The 15,348-nt window shown below is 38.0% G+C and overlaps 1 protein-coding gene across 1 annotated transcript in view; it reads right to left on the bottom strand.

Moving 5' to 3' along the window:
* Positions 1 to 15,348, bottom strand: part of Alg13 (ALG13 UDP-N-acetylglucosaminyltransferase subunit) — a 79,621-nt gene that overhangs the window by 8,067 nt on the left and 56,206 nt on the right. Inside the window, 5 exon segments of the mRNA XM_045140354.1 lie at positions 5,528 to 5,710; positions 8,025 to 8,196; positions 11,102 to 11,157; positions 11,246 to 11,278; positions 15,016 to 15,136. Coding sequence (XP_044996289.1) covers positions 5,528 to 5,710; positions 8,025 to 8,196; positions 11,102 to 11,157; positions 11,246 to 11,278; positions 15,016 to 15,136 — 565 coding nt within the window.

Raw genomic sequence — 15,348 nt, 5'->3', positions numbered from 1 at the left:
CCTGAGACAACTAGCATAATATGTAACAATTCATCTTGGTTTATTTAACATAACTAGCATGTCAGCATTAGCACTCCAAACAGAAGGGGCAATGAGCAAGGTAAATGAAACTGAGTTATAACCTAAGGTACTGAAATTTCTTAAAGCATTATAGAACATAATTTTAAAAATACATAAATTAATCAAAAATGATGCATGGCAGAGGAGAGAATATTCATTTGCTTGTGTTTTTTAATCCTGGGGATTGATCCCAGGAAAGTGAACACATCATAATAGGAATTCTGCCAATCAGTAACATCTACCATTCATAGTATTCAGATTATATTCATAAATGTATCCCTAATGGACTTGCCTATAATTTCTACATATTCTCATTTATAATATAACCTGAGCTCCCTAATTCGCTAACACGAATTCTTAGAAAATATTTTGCTTATAAGTTGAATCACACTATGGAAATACATTCATTGCCATATAAAAAGCATCAACTTGTATTTGTGAGTATAACATAATGCTAAAGCTGAAGAATATGGGAAGGTAAGAGCAAGAAGTAAAACCACAGTGGTATGGAATTATACTCCTGAGTATGTTATGTTGTGTGTGTGTGTGTGTGTGTGTGTGTGTGTGTGTGTGTGTGTGTGTGAATGTAAAAACTTGTATACAAATGTTCATAGCAGTTATTTTAACAGTCAAATGTTAGAAAAAAAACAGGAATCTCCATTGCCTGATACATTCAAAAACAGAACATAGCCCTGCAATATTACTCAGCTATTCCAAAAATGAAATGTAGTTTATATACATGATGGAGTGCTATTCAGACATAAGAAAGAATAAAATCATGATCTGTATCAGAAAATGAATGAACTAAAGATTGTTACACAAAATAAATAAGACTCAGAAAGTGTAATGCATTTGCTTTCATATGTAGAATCGAGTATTTTTTTAACTAAAATTAATCAATCAAATTTAACAGACAAACATCAACCCTATCTCATATTCTAGGAAGACAAAATCAGAAAATACAACATAAAAATAAAAGGGGACATATGTGTCAAGAAAGGGTAAACAAGAGAGGAAGGTGATGGAGGAATAAAAAAGACAACGTACTACATATTTCATATTAATCTAGACTAAACTATATTTAGATAATTAAATACGAAAGGCATGAAAACACAAGGGGTAAATTGGTGGAGGGACGATACCAGTAGGATAGGGGAGATGCAAATATGATCAGATATATTATGTGCAAAATATCATAATGAATCTATTTTATTAGATAGGTTATACTGCATATCTATATTCCCAGCACCTAACAGACTGAGGCAGGAAGGTAAGAAATTCAAGGTCAGCCTGTGATACAGCAAGTTCCAGGCAAGCCTGGTCTAAATGAGAAAAACACAGACAGAAAGAGCAAGAGCTAAAGTATAAGAGACAGAATAAATATTTTGTATGCCAACTAAAAAAGATAGATGAAATGAAGAAAACTTGATGGGTGAAAAGAAGCCATGCACAAAAGACTGCATGTTTACATGATTCCATTTATATGAATTATCTACAACAGGCAAATTGATAGGAAACAAAGTAAAATACTGGCTGCCAGGGCCAAGAGAAATAAGAGTGGCCACTTACGGGGTACAGAGCATATAAGAATGGATTCAGCAATAATTTAAGTTGAATCATCACACTAGCAAAGCTTTTCCTTACAAAGCCTGCCAGCTCACATTCAATTTCCAAGCTACCTACATAAGCCAGATAAAAAAGTGGCACAAGTGTCTGGTGTTCATTTACAGCAGTAATAGATCTTAGTATGCTTATAAACACACACCCACCTTTGTAACAAAGAAAATAACATCAGGAAAATCTAAATGACTTTAGTTTAGTGATGATGTTTTAGCTACACTGCCACAATCTATGAAAGAAATAACAAAGTAGACTTCATTGAAACTGAAAATGTCTTCTGTGAAACATGTCATCGGAAGAATGGAAAAAGCTGTCACAGACTGGAAAAAATGTGTATCTGACAAGCTGCGTTACCCAAAATAAACAAAACTTATCAAACTCAATGATAAAATGATCTGATTTAAATGAGCAAAGTACTTCACCAAAGATGAGAACATCTATGAATATGAAAAGTTACTCCACACATCTTATAAGGGAAATGCAAATTCAAAGAGAGATACCACTCCACATCTACTCAAGTAGCCAAAAATAACAAAATTGGTAACATCAGATACTGGCATGGATGTGGAAACACAACATGGAAAAGCTACCATGGAGGCCAGTTTGGCAGTTTCTTAAAAAAGCAAAACAAGCTGGGTGTGGTAGAGCATGCCTTTAATCCCGGCACTAAGGAGGCAGAAGTAGGTGGACCCCCATGAGTTCAAGGCCACCCTGAGACTACATAGTGAATTCCAGGTCAGCTTAAGCTAGAGTGAGACCCTACCTCAAAAAAAAAATACTATTTGGACTCCCAAACATAGTACTTGATATAGAATAGAAAATACATTTCCACAAACACAAAAAATAACACTTATTTAATTAGAGTAGCTTTACTCATACTGTTCAAAGTTGAAATGAAAAAAAGATATTCAAAAAGTGACTATAGGGCTGGAGAGATGGCTTAGCGGTTAAGCACTTGCCTGTGAAGCCTAAGGACCCCAGTTCGAGGCTTGGTTCCCCAGGTCCCACGTTAGCCAGATGCACAAGGGGGCGCACGCGTCTGGAGTTCATTTGCAGAGGCTGGAAGCCCTGGCGCGCCCATTCTCTCTCTCCCTCTATCTGTCTTTCTCTCTGTGTCTGTCGCTCTCAGATAAATAAATAAAAAATTTAAAAAAAAATACTTTAAAAAAAAGTGACTATATAAGCATGCACACAAGGTGTAGCATGTGTCTGGAGTTTGACTGCAGTGGCTGGAGGTCCTGGTGCACCAATTCTCTCTCAATTTTCTTTTTTTAAAAAAGGTCAACAAGTTGCAAGTGCTGCTCCTTTAATGCCAACTGGTACTACTCGTAGCTGCAAACACAGACAATTCTTTCATTTACTTATTTATTTATTCCGTTTTGAGTCTCACACTGGCTCAGGCTGACCTGGAATTCACTGTGTTGTCTCAGGGTGGCCTCAAACTCATGGTGATCCTATCTATACCTCCCTAGTGCTGGGATTAAAGGCGTGCGCTACTACGCCCAGCTTAGAAGATTTTTTTATACAAAGAATAGAAGTGATTATACATATGTATAGATGACAATGTTACCAAGAATAAATTCCTAGTTTGTGCTCAGCCCTAACCATGATATCTAAACCACCCCTGCCAAGAAAGAGAGAATATAACGAATTAAGAAGATAACAAGTGGAAATATGAAATGCTATCTTCTGGATGCTACCAGTCTGCTACACTCACTCACAAATTCTCAGCAGATAGGGTTTCTTGTACATGATTGAGCCTGTCAATATCTCCTCATAGATTAGGGAGGCATCCATGATGCCCCACACTGGCCAGAGTAAACAGTGGAAACTGATGATTGCTTGGAGAGGGAAACCATGTCCTTTAGTGGTATAGTCACTGGACGAATGACCATTCTCCAGTAAAGAACCTCCTACCCATGGTGATGCAAGCAACTTTTAATCATTCAGTCAAAACAAAGCACAATAAAGCACAGAAGCAGGAGGGGGTTCTAATGGGAACAAGAAGGATTTTAGTGTAATGGCAAAGAAGGAGGGTGAGGGAACAAAACATATTGCATACGTTAATGAAGTTGTCAAAAATTAAAGAAAATAATTCATAAGAAGACATGAAGGAATATTACTAAGTGAAAGAAGCCAACTTAAAAATCCTATACTCCATATGATCACAACTAGATGGCATGCTGGAAAAGTCAAAATATATGAAGACAGTAAGGTCAGTGACTGTCAGAACCTGGAGAAAGGTGATATGTTAACATGGTATACAGAGGACTTCTAGGGCTCTAAGATCCTCTGTATAATACCCTATCATTTATTACATACTTAGCTAAAACCATGAAATTCAAAAAGGTATGAACACATATAAACTAGCTTTCAGGTGATAATGATGTCAATGTAGATTAATTAACTAACAAGTATACCACTCTGGTGAGAGATGATAAGAAATGTGGTGATTCTCATGTGAGAACAAATGGAATATGAACAATCTTTATACCATATCCCCTTTCAATTTGCTATAAATAGACTATAATACAAAAAGAAGGTGTTTTTAGGTGCTCATTATCAGCCATCAAAATCATAATAAAGGGGCTGGAGAGAACACTCAGCAATTAAAAGTGTTTGCCTGCAAAGCCTAAGGACCTAGGTTTGATTCCCCAGTACCCATGTAAAAAGCCAGATGCACAATGTGGCACATGTGCCTGAAGTTTGTTTGCAATGGCTAGAGTCCCTGGCATGCCCATTGTCTCTATCTAGGGGAAAATGGGGGTGAGACCAACAAAAGACTGGGAAGAAAAATTTGGGGTGCACAAGTGCATGCATACATTTGATAAAATTGCTAGTATTCATTTAAATTTTGTTATGTGTAAATTGTATAAGGAGATACTAAATACTGACCACAAGCTAATGACAAATATGCTGGCCTCTATTAACATATATTTGTAAATTACAGCTTGATGTTTCCATACATGTATACACTGTCTAAGAAAAATAGGATTTAAATATATTCAACACCATAAACATTCATTATTTCTTTGTAATGTGAGCATTCAGAATCTTCGCTTCTTATTTGAAAATTATATAACCTCTACTGTGCAACTAGAACACCAGAAGACATTCCTCATGTGTAACTGCAATTGTGTACCCACTAAGCAATCTTCCCTTCATTCTCTCATCTTCCCTTACTTTGTTGTCTCCAGAAGTAACCATTCTCCTGTTATTTCGTTAAGCTTTTTTAAAAGATTTCACAAACTAGTGAGACCACATGGTATTTGTCTCTCTGTGCCCAGCTTATTTTACCAAACATAATGTCTTTCAGATTCATCCATAGTACCAAAAATGACAAGAGTCCATCCTTTACATAGGTAACATTCCATTTTTTACATATACACTATGTTTTCTTTACCCTCTACCAAAAACAGAGCAGAGGGCTGGAGAGATGGTTTAGTGGTTAAGGTGCTTGCCTGTGAAGACACAGGACTCAAGTTTGATTCCCCAGTACCCATGTAAGCCAGATGCACAAGGTGGCTCATGCGTCTAGAGTTTGTTTGCAGTGGCTAGAGTCGCTGGTATGCCCATTCTCTCTCTCAAATACATAAATAAAAGCAGAGAAGTGGGCAGTGAGCAAGCTGAACACATGTGTGGTAAAGGAAGTACAACTGAGCATTAATGACAGTTGTGGTGGTGTAAATATCCATGTTAAAATTCAACAATGCATATCTTCACAATAAAAAGCAGCATTATATGGTGAAGAAAAACACTTTTGACACAAGGAACAGAGAAAATAATCAAGGTTTAGATGCTGGATATTGGGCAGACACAGCAACATTACTTACAAATAAACATTTACCTTGAGGCAGATCATTACCATTTGGATCATAGGAATAAAGTGGGAGTAGGGGTGGAGGTAAATTTGAAGTCTCTCCTGCTTCAAGAGGAGTTGGTGGTGGTGGAGGGGGCTGGGGCTGTGGCAGACAGGCTTCAGCAGTAGGAATAGGAGCAGAATGGTAGGGGTAGGATGGTGAGATAATCACTGAAAGAAACAAAACATGAAGTACCAAAATACAAGTTAACACTATAATAACTGTTAGCTTATCTGTTGTTTTTAAAGCTCTAGTATAATCAAAGAACTCTGAATTCTTATGGCTTGACCCAAAAACAAAACTTGGAGGCTACACTATACAAATGTAAAAAAGTTTTAAGCAGTTTGTCACTTTGTCAAATCAAAAGATGCAAAAGACAGAGACTAAACTGCAGAGCTGAGATTTTAACAATCCTTGCAAGAGCTTTTGGCAGCATATAAGGACCACACAGAATTCTAAACCATGAAGTTCAATTGCTTAGGCAATATAGAATCTAATGTTCAATGCACTTACAAGTTTCAGTTTTATGTGAAATCTAAATATAATTATGCTTAGTGATCTTGCATATGTTTTCCCAATTTTCCTACTTTAAAAAATAGTTGTTTCTTTTGTCAAACACAGGTTGCTACCTAGTTGTATTTTCAACCTGCTGTTTCTCATTTTATCTAAATTCTATATATAACTAGGTATTTAATACTACATCAGGTTTTATGTCAATATTTTTAATTTGGAGGATAGTCGAAATCTCAGACCTCATTCTCTAGTATATTGCTGCCCAATATAACTTTTAGTGATGAAACAAGTATTCTATATGCTGTCCAATACAGTAGCTATGAGTCACATCTGGCTTTGATCACTTAGCATAAAGCTAATATGACTAAGAAACTAAACTTTGATTGTATTTAATGGCAATTAATTTTAATTACCACATGCAGCTTATGACTCTTTGTTTCACTGCACAATTCTCACAGATTTCATCTGGAGAAGTTCATGGGAATAATACTCTAATTCTTACATGCTGTACTTTATGCTTGAAAATCAATTTGGTTATAAAATCTTTGCTTCACAAGTTAACTTTGAATATCTTGTATGTCTTTCAATTTTCTTCTAGCATAAAGCATTGTGGTAAAGGTTTAAATATAATTTTCTCTCATATTCCACAGGGATAGCTTATAGCTAGATAGTCGAAGGATTTTTTTTTTTCTTTTCGGTTTTTTGAGGTAGGGTCTCACTCTAGCCCAGAATGACCTGGAATTCACTAGGTAGTCTCAGGTTGGCCTAGAACTCAAGGTGATCCTCCTACCTCTGCCTCTTGATTGCTGGGATTAAAGGCGTGCTCCACCACAGCCAGCTCTCAAATAGGTTTACTACAATATTCTGATGTTGGTTGTTCTGTGTTGATATTATCAAGTACGCTGGTTTCATATATCTCAAGCTGGTTTCCAATTTAGTATGTAGCCAAAGATGGGCCTTGAATGCCTGATCCTCTTGCTTCCTCCAAGGGCTAGAATTCTAGGCATGAACCATCATGCTCAGTTTATGTGGTGCTAGGGAATGAACCAGGGCCTTGTGCACGTTAAGCAATAAGCAAGTCCTCTATCTACTGGGCTCCATCACAGGTTCATGTTTCAGTTTTTAAGTTTATTGGATTCAATGTTATTTAAGAGGTCTCTTTGTGGGCTGGAGAGATGGCTTAGCGGTTAAGTGCTTGCCTGTGAAGCCTAAGGACCCCAATTCGAGGCTCGGTTCCCCAGGTCCCACATTAGCCAGATGCACAAGGGGGCGCACGCGTCTGGAGTTCGTTTGCAGAGGCTGGAAGCCCTGGCACGCCCATCCTCTCTCTCTCCCTCTATCTGTCTTCCTCTCTGTGTCTGTCGCTCTCAAATAAATAAATAAAAATTTAAAAAAAAAAGAGGTCTCTTTGACATGTTTTACCATCTGAAAGGGTATTATTCTGCCTTTTTTCCTTAAGGAGACCTGTATAAAGAAATTGAATTTGCCAGGCGTGGTGGCGCCCGCCTTTAATCCCAGCACTCGGGAGGCAGAGGTAGGATTGCTGTGAGTTCGAGGCCACCCTGAGACTACAGAGTGAATTCCAGGTCAGCCTGGGATACAGTGAGACCCTACCTTGCAAAACCAAAAAAAAAAAAAAAAATTGAATTTAATGCTTTATGTTTTAGATTTACATGAAATTCTTTTTCGTAAAATTGAGGATAAGGCAGGAACAAAATATGTTTCTAATTTTAGTTTATTTTTTATATGGGCATGCTAGGACCTCTAGCCACTGTGAATGAACTCTAGATGCATAAGCCACCACATGCATCAGGCTTACATGGGCTCGGGAAAACCAAACCTGGGTCCTTAGCCTTCATAGCCAAGTTACTTAATCAGTAAGCAGGTTAAGCAATCTTATTCCTAGAATACTTGTATATGCATATTAATGGAGAAAGTGGTTTTCAAAGTAAACATCCATAAATAACCTACCTGGACTGGTTTGTGTAGATGGAGGTACAAAAAGAGGCTGGATAGCATTTGTGGAGGAAACCAATGAGGTACTACTACTATTAGCTTGATTAGTTTCTGCAGAGTTAGATATGACTGGATCTGGAACATGATTGGCACAGGAAGATGCAATTGCTGCAGAATTCTCCAACACCTGTAAAGAAGAAAGGTGAGAATTTAAGTTTGATTGCTCAAACAGTATTAGTTTCTCTCAGGAAATTGTAACTGTGTTGATAAAGCACTGAAAAGTCCATCTTTATGTAAACCATGTATAGAGAGGAATATTTCTTTTTAAATAATTTGTGTGTGTGAACACATACATATTGGCACACATTTCGAGGTGAGCAGACAAACTTGAGGTGTTTGTGCTCTTTCTGTGACAGAATTTCTTGCCACCACAACCACAAGCTTCAGATTGCATCCATGGATGCTGGGGATTGGACCAGGCCAATGTGCTTTGCAGATAAGCACCTTTAAACAGCTAAGCCATCCACTCAGAACTGTACAGTTATTTCTATACAAGATCTCAGATTACTTTGAGATCTTTTTAAGATGCACCTAGAAAGAATATGACAATGAAAAAAAAAAAAAAAAACAGGAGTTGGAGGGAAACTGCATTATGTATATAACATACTTTAAAAAATTTTTATTTATTAATTTATTGGAGGGGGGGGGAGAGGCAGATAGAGAATGGGCACATCAGGGCCTCCAGAAACTGCAAATGAACTCCAGATTCATGTGCCCCTCGTGAATCTGGCTTATGTGGGTCCGAGGGAGTTAAATCTGGGTCCTTTGGCTATGCAAGCAAATGCCTTAACCGCTAAGCCATCTCACCAGCCCTTATGTATATAATTTCATAGCTTGCCTAATGTAAGTGGTATCTCTCTTACTGATCTACAGAGATTATCAGGTCTAACTATATAAACAATGTAAATATTAAAATGTAAGCAAGGATTGAAATTTAAACACTTTCTTGATGGCAGTTCTGGCTAAAAAAAAAAAAAATCCTTCAAACATAGCAAGACCAACAGTAATTTTGAAATAGAAACTTTTATTTTAAGATGTAACCTGGGACAAAAGTAGGTTAGTTGGTTGTTCAACTGTATCCTACAGAGTAGGATGTAAGAGATGTAGTAGAATCCAAATGGAATTTCCCTCTGGCTCATGATGATGACTTTATGTATGTAAAGATTTTAAAAGGCTCAGATTCATATATGACACAGGTGACTAAAAAGCAGGAGTGGAACATATCATGAAGACAGTGAAATGATTAAAGTATGGGATAAAATAAATTCAGAACAAAAAAGATCAGGAATGAGATTAACAGGATGGAAATCACTTATCCACTCATCCCTAGTAACAAGACTTTACTTGTCCATTCTATTTGAATACCTATTTCAAGAGAAAGTATAAAAAGCACTGTGTGGCTGGAGGGATGGCTTAGTAGTTAAGGCGTTTGCCTGTAAAGCTGAAGGACCCAGGTTCGATTTCTCAGGACCCACGTTAGCCAGATGCACAAGGGGGCACTTATGTCTGGCGTTTGCTTGCAATGGCTGGAGGCCCTGGCATGCCCATTCTCTCTCTCACCCTCTTTCTCTGTCAAATAAATAAATAATTGTAAAAAGCACTGTGGTGGTTTGATTCAGGTATCCACTGTAAACTTAGGTGTTCTTAATGCTGGGTTGCCAGCTGATGGAGATTTGGAAATTAACACCTCCTAAATTTATGGGGGACACCTGAATCAAACCACCACCAGCACCTAAAGGGCTAGAGACGGCTCTGCAGTTAAAGAGCTTGCTTGCCAAGTCTAACAAATGGGGTTTGATTCCCTAGCACCTGCATAAAGCCAGATGCACAGAGTGGCACATGCTTCAGGGATTTGCAGGTGCACCCAATTCTCTCTGTCTCTCTATTTCCCTCTTTATCTCTCATAAGTAAATAAATAAAAATACGTTTTAACAAAACAATCTGAGGAGACAGGTGTGGTGGTGCACACATTTCATCCCTGAACTTGGGAAGTTGAGGTAGGAGGATCACCATCAATGAGATTCATGCCAGGCAGGGTTTGAGAGACCCTGCCCCAACCAAAAAAAAAAAAAAAAAAGCATGTGTGGAGATTAATTGTAGTAGCAGGGAGGTACAGTTTTTCTAATGGAGGTAAAAAGGAAAGCAAAAGGCAAAAAAGCATTACATGTTCCTCTCACATATGAAAAATAAAACAGATCAACTGGAACTTGAGAGATATTTGCGAACTGGGAAGGGGATCTCAATATTGCTGCAGATCAGTAATTATTTCTATTTTACCTAATTATGACTAGAATAGTATGGCAAATTTTTGCCTCCTACAAAACTACTTGTCCTTTGGACAGCAGGAGAGGGGTGGCGTCAGATTTTATAATTTTAATTTTAGGTTTCAAGATCAAGAAGAGTCCTATCTGGATCTAGTGAGTATACAGATCTACACATTAACCAGAAATCATGGGATGAGTATGTTATTACACTAAGTGGTACATTTAGGTTGTGTCCTTTGCAGTAAAAATGCATTATTTTGCCTGTTGGTAGGAAATCATATTGAATGTGGTGGTTTTAAGTACTAGCAAAATATTTGTGACTAGTTTGCTTTCTAAGCACACATAGGTACGATCTTCAGTGGGATGTGCTCTGGGTAGTAAAAAGGAAATGGAAGTAGCATGTAGTATCTATAGTGGACCATGTAACAGCCAGAACACCATTTAGCACCTCTTAACTTTCTGCCTTAGACCTCATAGGTGAAGATTCTACCAGACTTACTTCCCTAAGCATGATCTCCCATAGGCCTCCACTGTGTATGCAGCACAACTAATCAACTTTCTATTGCCTAAGACTTTTGACTCATTCTGACTGAGACATAAGAGAGGGATGATGTTGCATAAGTTATCTGATTTCTGCATTTCATCTACAAAATGGGAACACTATGTAACTCACAGTAGTTCTGATTTAAATTCATTTACATGTACAGATCTTCAAGCAGTGCACTATTATAAAGCAGCTTTTAGTATTTGATATCATTTGATACCTACCAAGTTTGCTGTTGATGCAGTTGTGGTATATGCACCAGAAGTTTCATAGCTTGCTTCTAGAGGATATAGCCAAAGTAAAATAAAACATGAGTATTTAGTTTGTAATTCCAATACAATGACAAACACAGGTTGTATCTCACTGACCTGAAGGATAAAGATAGTCTTCATGATATCCTCCTATAAAAACAATAAGATACAAATGCGTCTACATAGGTCTTTTTAACTCAGCAGAACCAAATTGCTAGCATTTTACTACAAATTTTAGTTATTTACAACAGATACTACCTTTCTTCTTCCTGCTGCGGGTGGTGCGGTGCTGCGTGCTCTCCACCCATTTCTCCCCCCCCCCCCCACCATTTAGCTCTCTGTGGAGGGTCTGCAGGATGTGGAGTGCGGCCTGGAGGAGCCAAGCCCACCACATGACCAAGCTCCCAAGGCCACAAAGGCCACATGCCCAGGGAGACGCCCAGGAGCCTGCGGGCCCGCACCCTGTGGTGGCTGGGCCCAATGGAGAGTCTCTGAAGATTATGTTACGGTGAATGAGACGGGACATGACAGTGAGAAAATAGGACCTGGTTATCCGTAAGTTTCTTGGCAAGTCTGAAGAGCCTAACATCTTTGGTTCCTGATTGTAGACCAAGAGCTGTATAATCAGTAAAGTGGTGGCCCTCATCTGATCATTAGCATACAGTTGGGAAGAAACTTCAGAAAAAGCACAAAAGGACAGCTATCAGCAGAAATGTTCAGCTAACAGTATATTTGATTTATACCTGTTGGTGGATCAATAAAGGCATTGGCAACACCTTTCTCAAAAAAAAAAAAAAAAAAGATACAGAGTATGGACACAGCAAACTAGGGCCTCTTGATTCTGCAAAGGGGAACTCTAAACACATGCTCCACTTTGTACATCTGGCTTTACATCGGTACTTGGGAATTAAATCTGGGCCAGAAGCTTTGCAAGGAAGAGCCTTTAACCACTAAGCCACCTCCCTAGCCCCATATTCAAGTTTTATTGGTTATATATTCAAAACAAAAATTTATGCATAATTCAAAGTGATTTAAGCATTCATAGTATTCAACAGACATCGAAGGGACAGAGAAGCTGGAAACAGCACAAATTTCTCTGTATCCATGTTTTCCAGAGGGACAGTAAAGTGTTAAGCTAGTGTACTCTGGAGTTGTAATTGTCTACTTCTAAATCATGATTGGTTACTTAACTTCAGGCAAGTTATCTCATCTTTGTACCTGGTTCAGATGGGTTTTAAGAATGGATAATAGAAGACGAAAAAACCAGTATGGTTTTTTCAACCCATAGTAAACACTCAAATGGTCATCTGAGTTAAACTACTATAGTATACTTCATGCCTCATCTTTGTTTTAGCCTATTTAGTGATACAGGTAAAATCAAATTCTCATCAAAGGACAGCTCAACAGACTGAAGTTCTCTAGGTCTCTAAGATCTCTATAACACTGAAAAGGAAACAAAGCCAATCTTCAATTGGATAGTCTTCAACAAAACAGAACTTCAAAGGCATAAAATGGATGATTCTTAAATATGCTACTTGTTAGCCAGGCATGGTGTTGCACACCTTTAATCCCAGTACTTGGGAGGCAGAGGTAAGAGGATCATCGTGAGTTCCAGGCCACCCTGAGACTGCACAGCAAATTCTACGTCAGCCTGGGCTAGAGTGAAACCCTACTCGAAAAAACAAAAAAATAAATAAATAAGCTACACATTAGTGACTCAAGCATGCAACTCATCAGCAGGATTTAACATGAAAATAAAGATTTGGTTATTTCAGCAGGGCATGGTAGCACACCCCTTTAATCCCAGCACTTGGGAGGATCTTTTGTGAGTTGGAGGCTACCTTAAGACTACATAGTGAATTCCAGGTTAGCCTGGGCTACAGTGCAAGCCTACCTCGAAAACAAACAGAAAGATTTGATTATTTCAAATATGCCACTAAAGGTCAATATATTTAAAGCTATCAATCGACTAAAAGGAAAAGGACAACTGTGGAGATGACCCAGCTATTAAAAGCCCTTGCTTGCAAAATCTGCTGGCCCAGGTTCAATCCTCAGTGCAAAGTGGTACATGAAGGTGGAGTTTGTTCCTAACAGCAAGAGGTCCTGGTGTACCCACTCTCCTTGTCTCTAAAATTTTTGTAAAAGGTAAGCCAACAGTGTTAGCTGGAAAAAAAAAAACATAAAGAGTAAGCATCATTAAGCATATCTATAGGCATCCATGCACATGTTTTCAAAAATCCTTGTGCTATACTTTTCATCATCATTAATTTCTACAAATACCTAGTGTTTTAGTTTCTTCTATAAGGAGCAGAAATACTATTACAAGAAAATAATTTAATAATCATTTAAAATGTCTCACATTTCCTTAAGCTACCCATTCCATCCAGAATTGGTTCAGTAAGCATATATCATCAAACAAATGGTAAAAAATACACTCCATAGTATGAGGGGAATATTTGAAGGAGTATGACACTGTGATGATAATTATACAACTTTGAATACACTAAAAAAAGAAACTGGTGCTGGAGAGATGGCTTAGTGGTTAAGGCACTTGCCTGCGAACATTAAGGATCCAGGTTGAATTCCCCAGTACCCACATAAGACAGGTGCACAAAGTGGCACAAAGTGGGCATGTGTGTGGAGTTCATTTGCAGTTGCTACAGGCCATGGTGTGCCCATTCTCTCTATCTGCTTCTCTCTCTCAAATAAATAAATATTTTTTAGAAGACTGGCTTGTATTTTTTGAAGAAGTAAATGATATGGCATATAGATTATATCTCAATAAAAGGTTGTTACAAAATACTGTACATCTGTCATTTTCCAAGGGTATGATATGGATTTAGCCATTATCATTGTGTCTTATATCTTAATTTCCTTATACATAAAACAGATACTTATACTTCTCGGAAGGGTACAGAAAAAGAATGGATGGTAAATAGGATTACTTAAATAGCAATTTTGAAAAATCAGAGCCAGGCATGGTCGTGCACACCTTTGAATATCAGCACTAGGGAGACAGAGAGAGATAGGAGGATGACTGCCACCCTGGGACTACATAGTGAATTCCAGGTCAGCCTGGGCTAGAGAGAGACCATATGTTTGAACCCCCCCCCCCCAAAAAAAAAAAACACCAAGCAGATGTCTTTGGGCTTTGGGTAAAAAAGTTATTTCATACCAGTCTTGGAAAACAAGAGCTACAGCAACTAAGGAGTACCCACTTAAAACCAGATGCAAAGTAGTGCATGTGTCTGGAGTTTGTTTGGGTAAAGAAGTTATTTCATACCCTGACACACTCATTCATTCTCATTCTCTCTTTATGCCCCACCCCCACCAGGCATGTTGGCACATGTCTTTAATCCCAGCACTCAGGAGGTAGAGGTAGGAGGATCACTCTGAGTTCACGGCCAGCCAGCCGAAATTATATCAGCCAGGGCTAGAGCAAGACCCTACCTCAGAAAAAAGGGAGGGAGGGAGGGAAAAAAGAAAAAAAAATAGGGTCTGGAGAGATGGCTTAGCATTTAAGGTATTTGCCTGTAAAGTCAAAGAATCCCAGTTCAAATCTCCCACATAAGCCAGATGCACAAGAGGTACAATCATCTGGGGTTTGTTTGCAGTGGCGGAAGGCCACTCTCCTTTTTTCTCTCTCATAAATAAATAAAATATACATATTTTTTAAAAACCTTAAAAAAAAAGAAAATAAGCCAGTCACAAGAAATTCCTGAAGTATACAAGCAGAAGGATAACCATGAAGAGGGCTTTACTAATAAAAAATACATGATCTACATACTGGTCTCTCTCATCACATCAAATCCATTGTACACAGAATGTAGAAAAGAAGTTATAACAAAGTAGACAACTGAAACAAACTAAAACATTAATTAACTCACCGTTTTCAAACTGGCCATTGTTCTCTTCTGAGCTCAAAGTGGTTTTGCCTGGGTTATGTTCCTGCCTTAAAACGCAGTATCCTGAAGTAACAGGAACCATCATAGGAGGACTTCCATGGTTCTAACCCAAAAACACACATATAGTTTTTGCTATATAGTCATGAAAAAAAAGGGGCTAGAGGAATGTTCTAAGACTAAAGAATCTAACACAAGGAATCACTGCTGTAATTGGAATTTCTAACACAAGGAATCACTGCTGTAGTTGGAATTTGTAAACTTTTAAAATTATACTCCAGAATCCAACAGCATGTGAAATAATAAGAAAATAGAAAT

This window comes from Jaculus jaculus, chromosome X (genome assembly GCF_020740685.1).
Source record: "Jaculus jaculus isolate mJacJac1 chromosome X, mJacJac1.mat.Y.cur, whole genome shotgun sequence".
NCBI classification, from domain to species: domain Eukaryota; kingdom Metazoa; phylum Chordata; class Mammalia; order Rodentia; family Dipodidae; genus Jaculus; species Jaculus jaculus.
The sequence above is the reverse complement of the archived record's forward strand: the minus strand, read 5'-3'. Positions and strand labels throughout refer to the sequence as shown.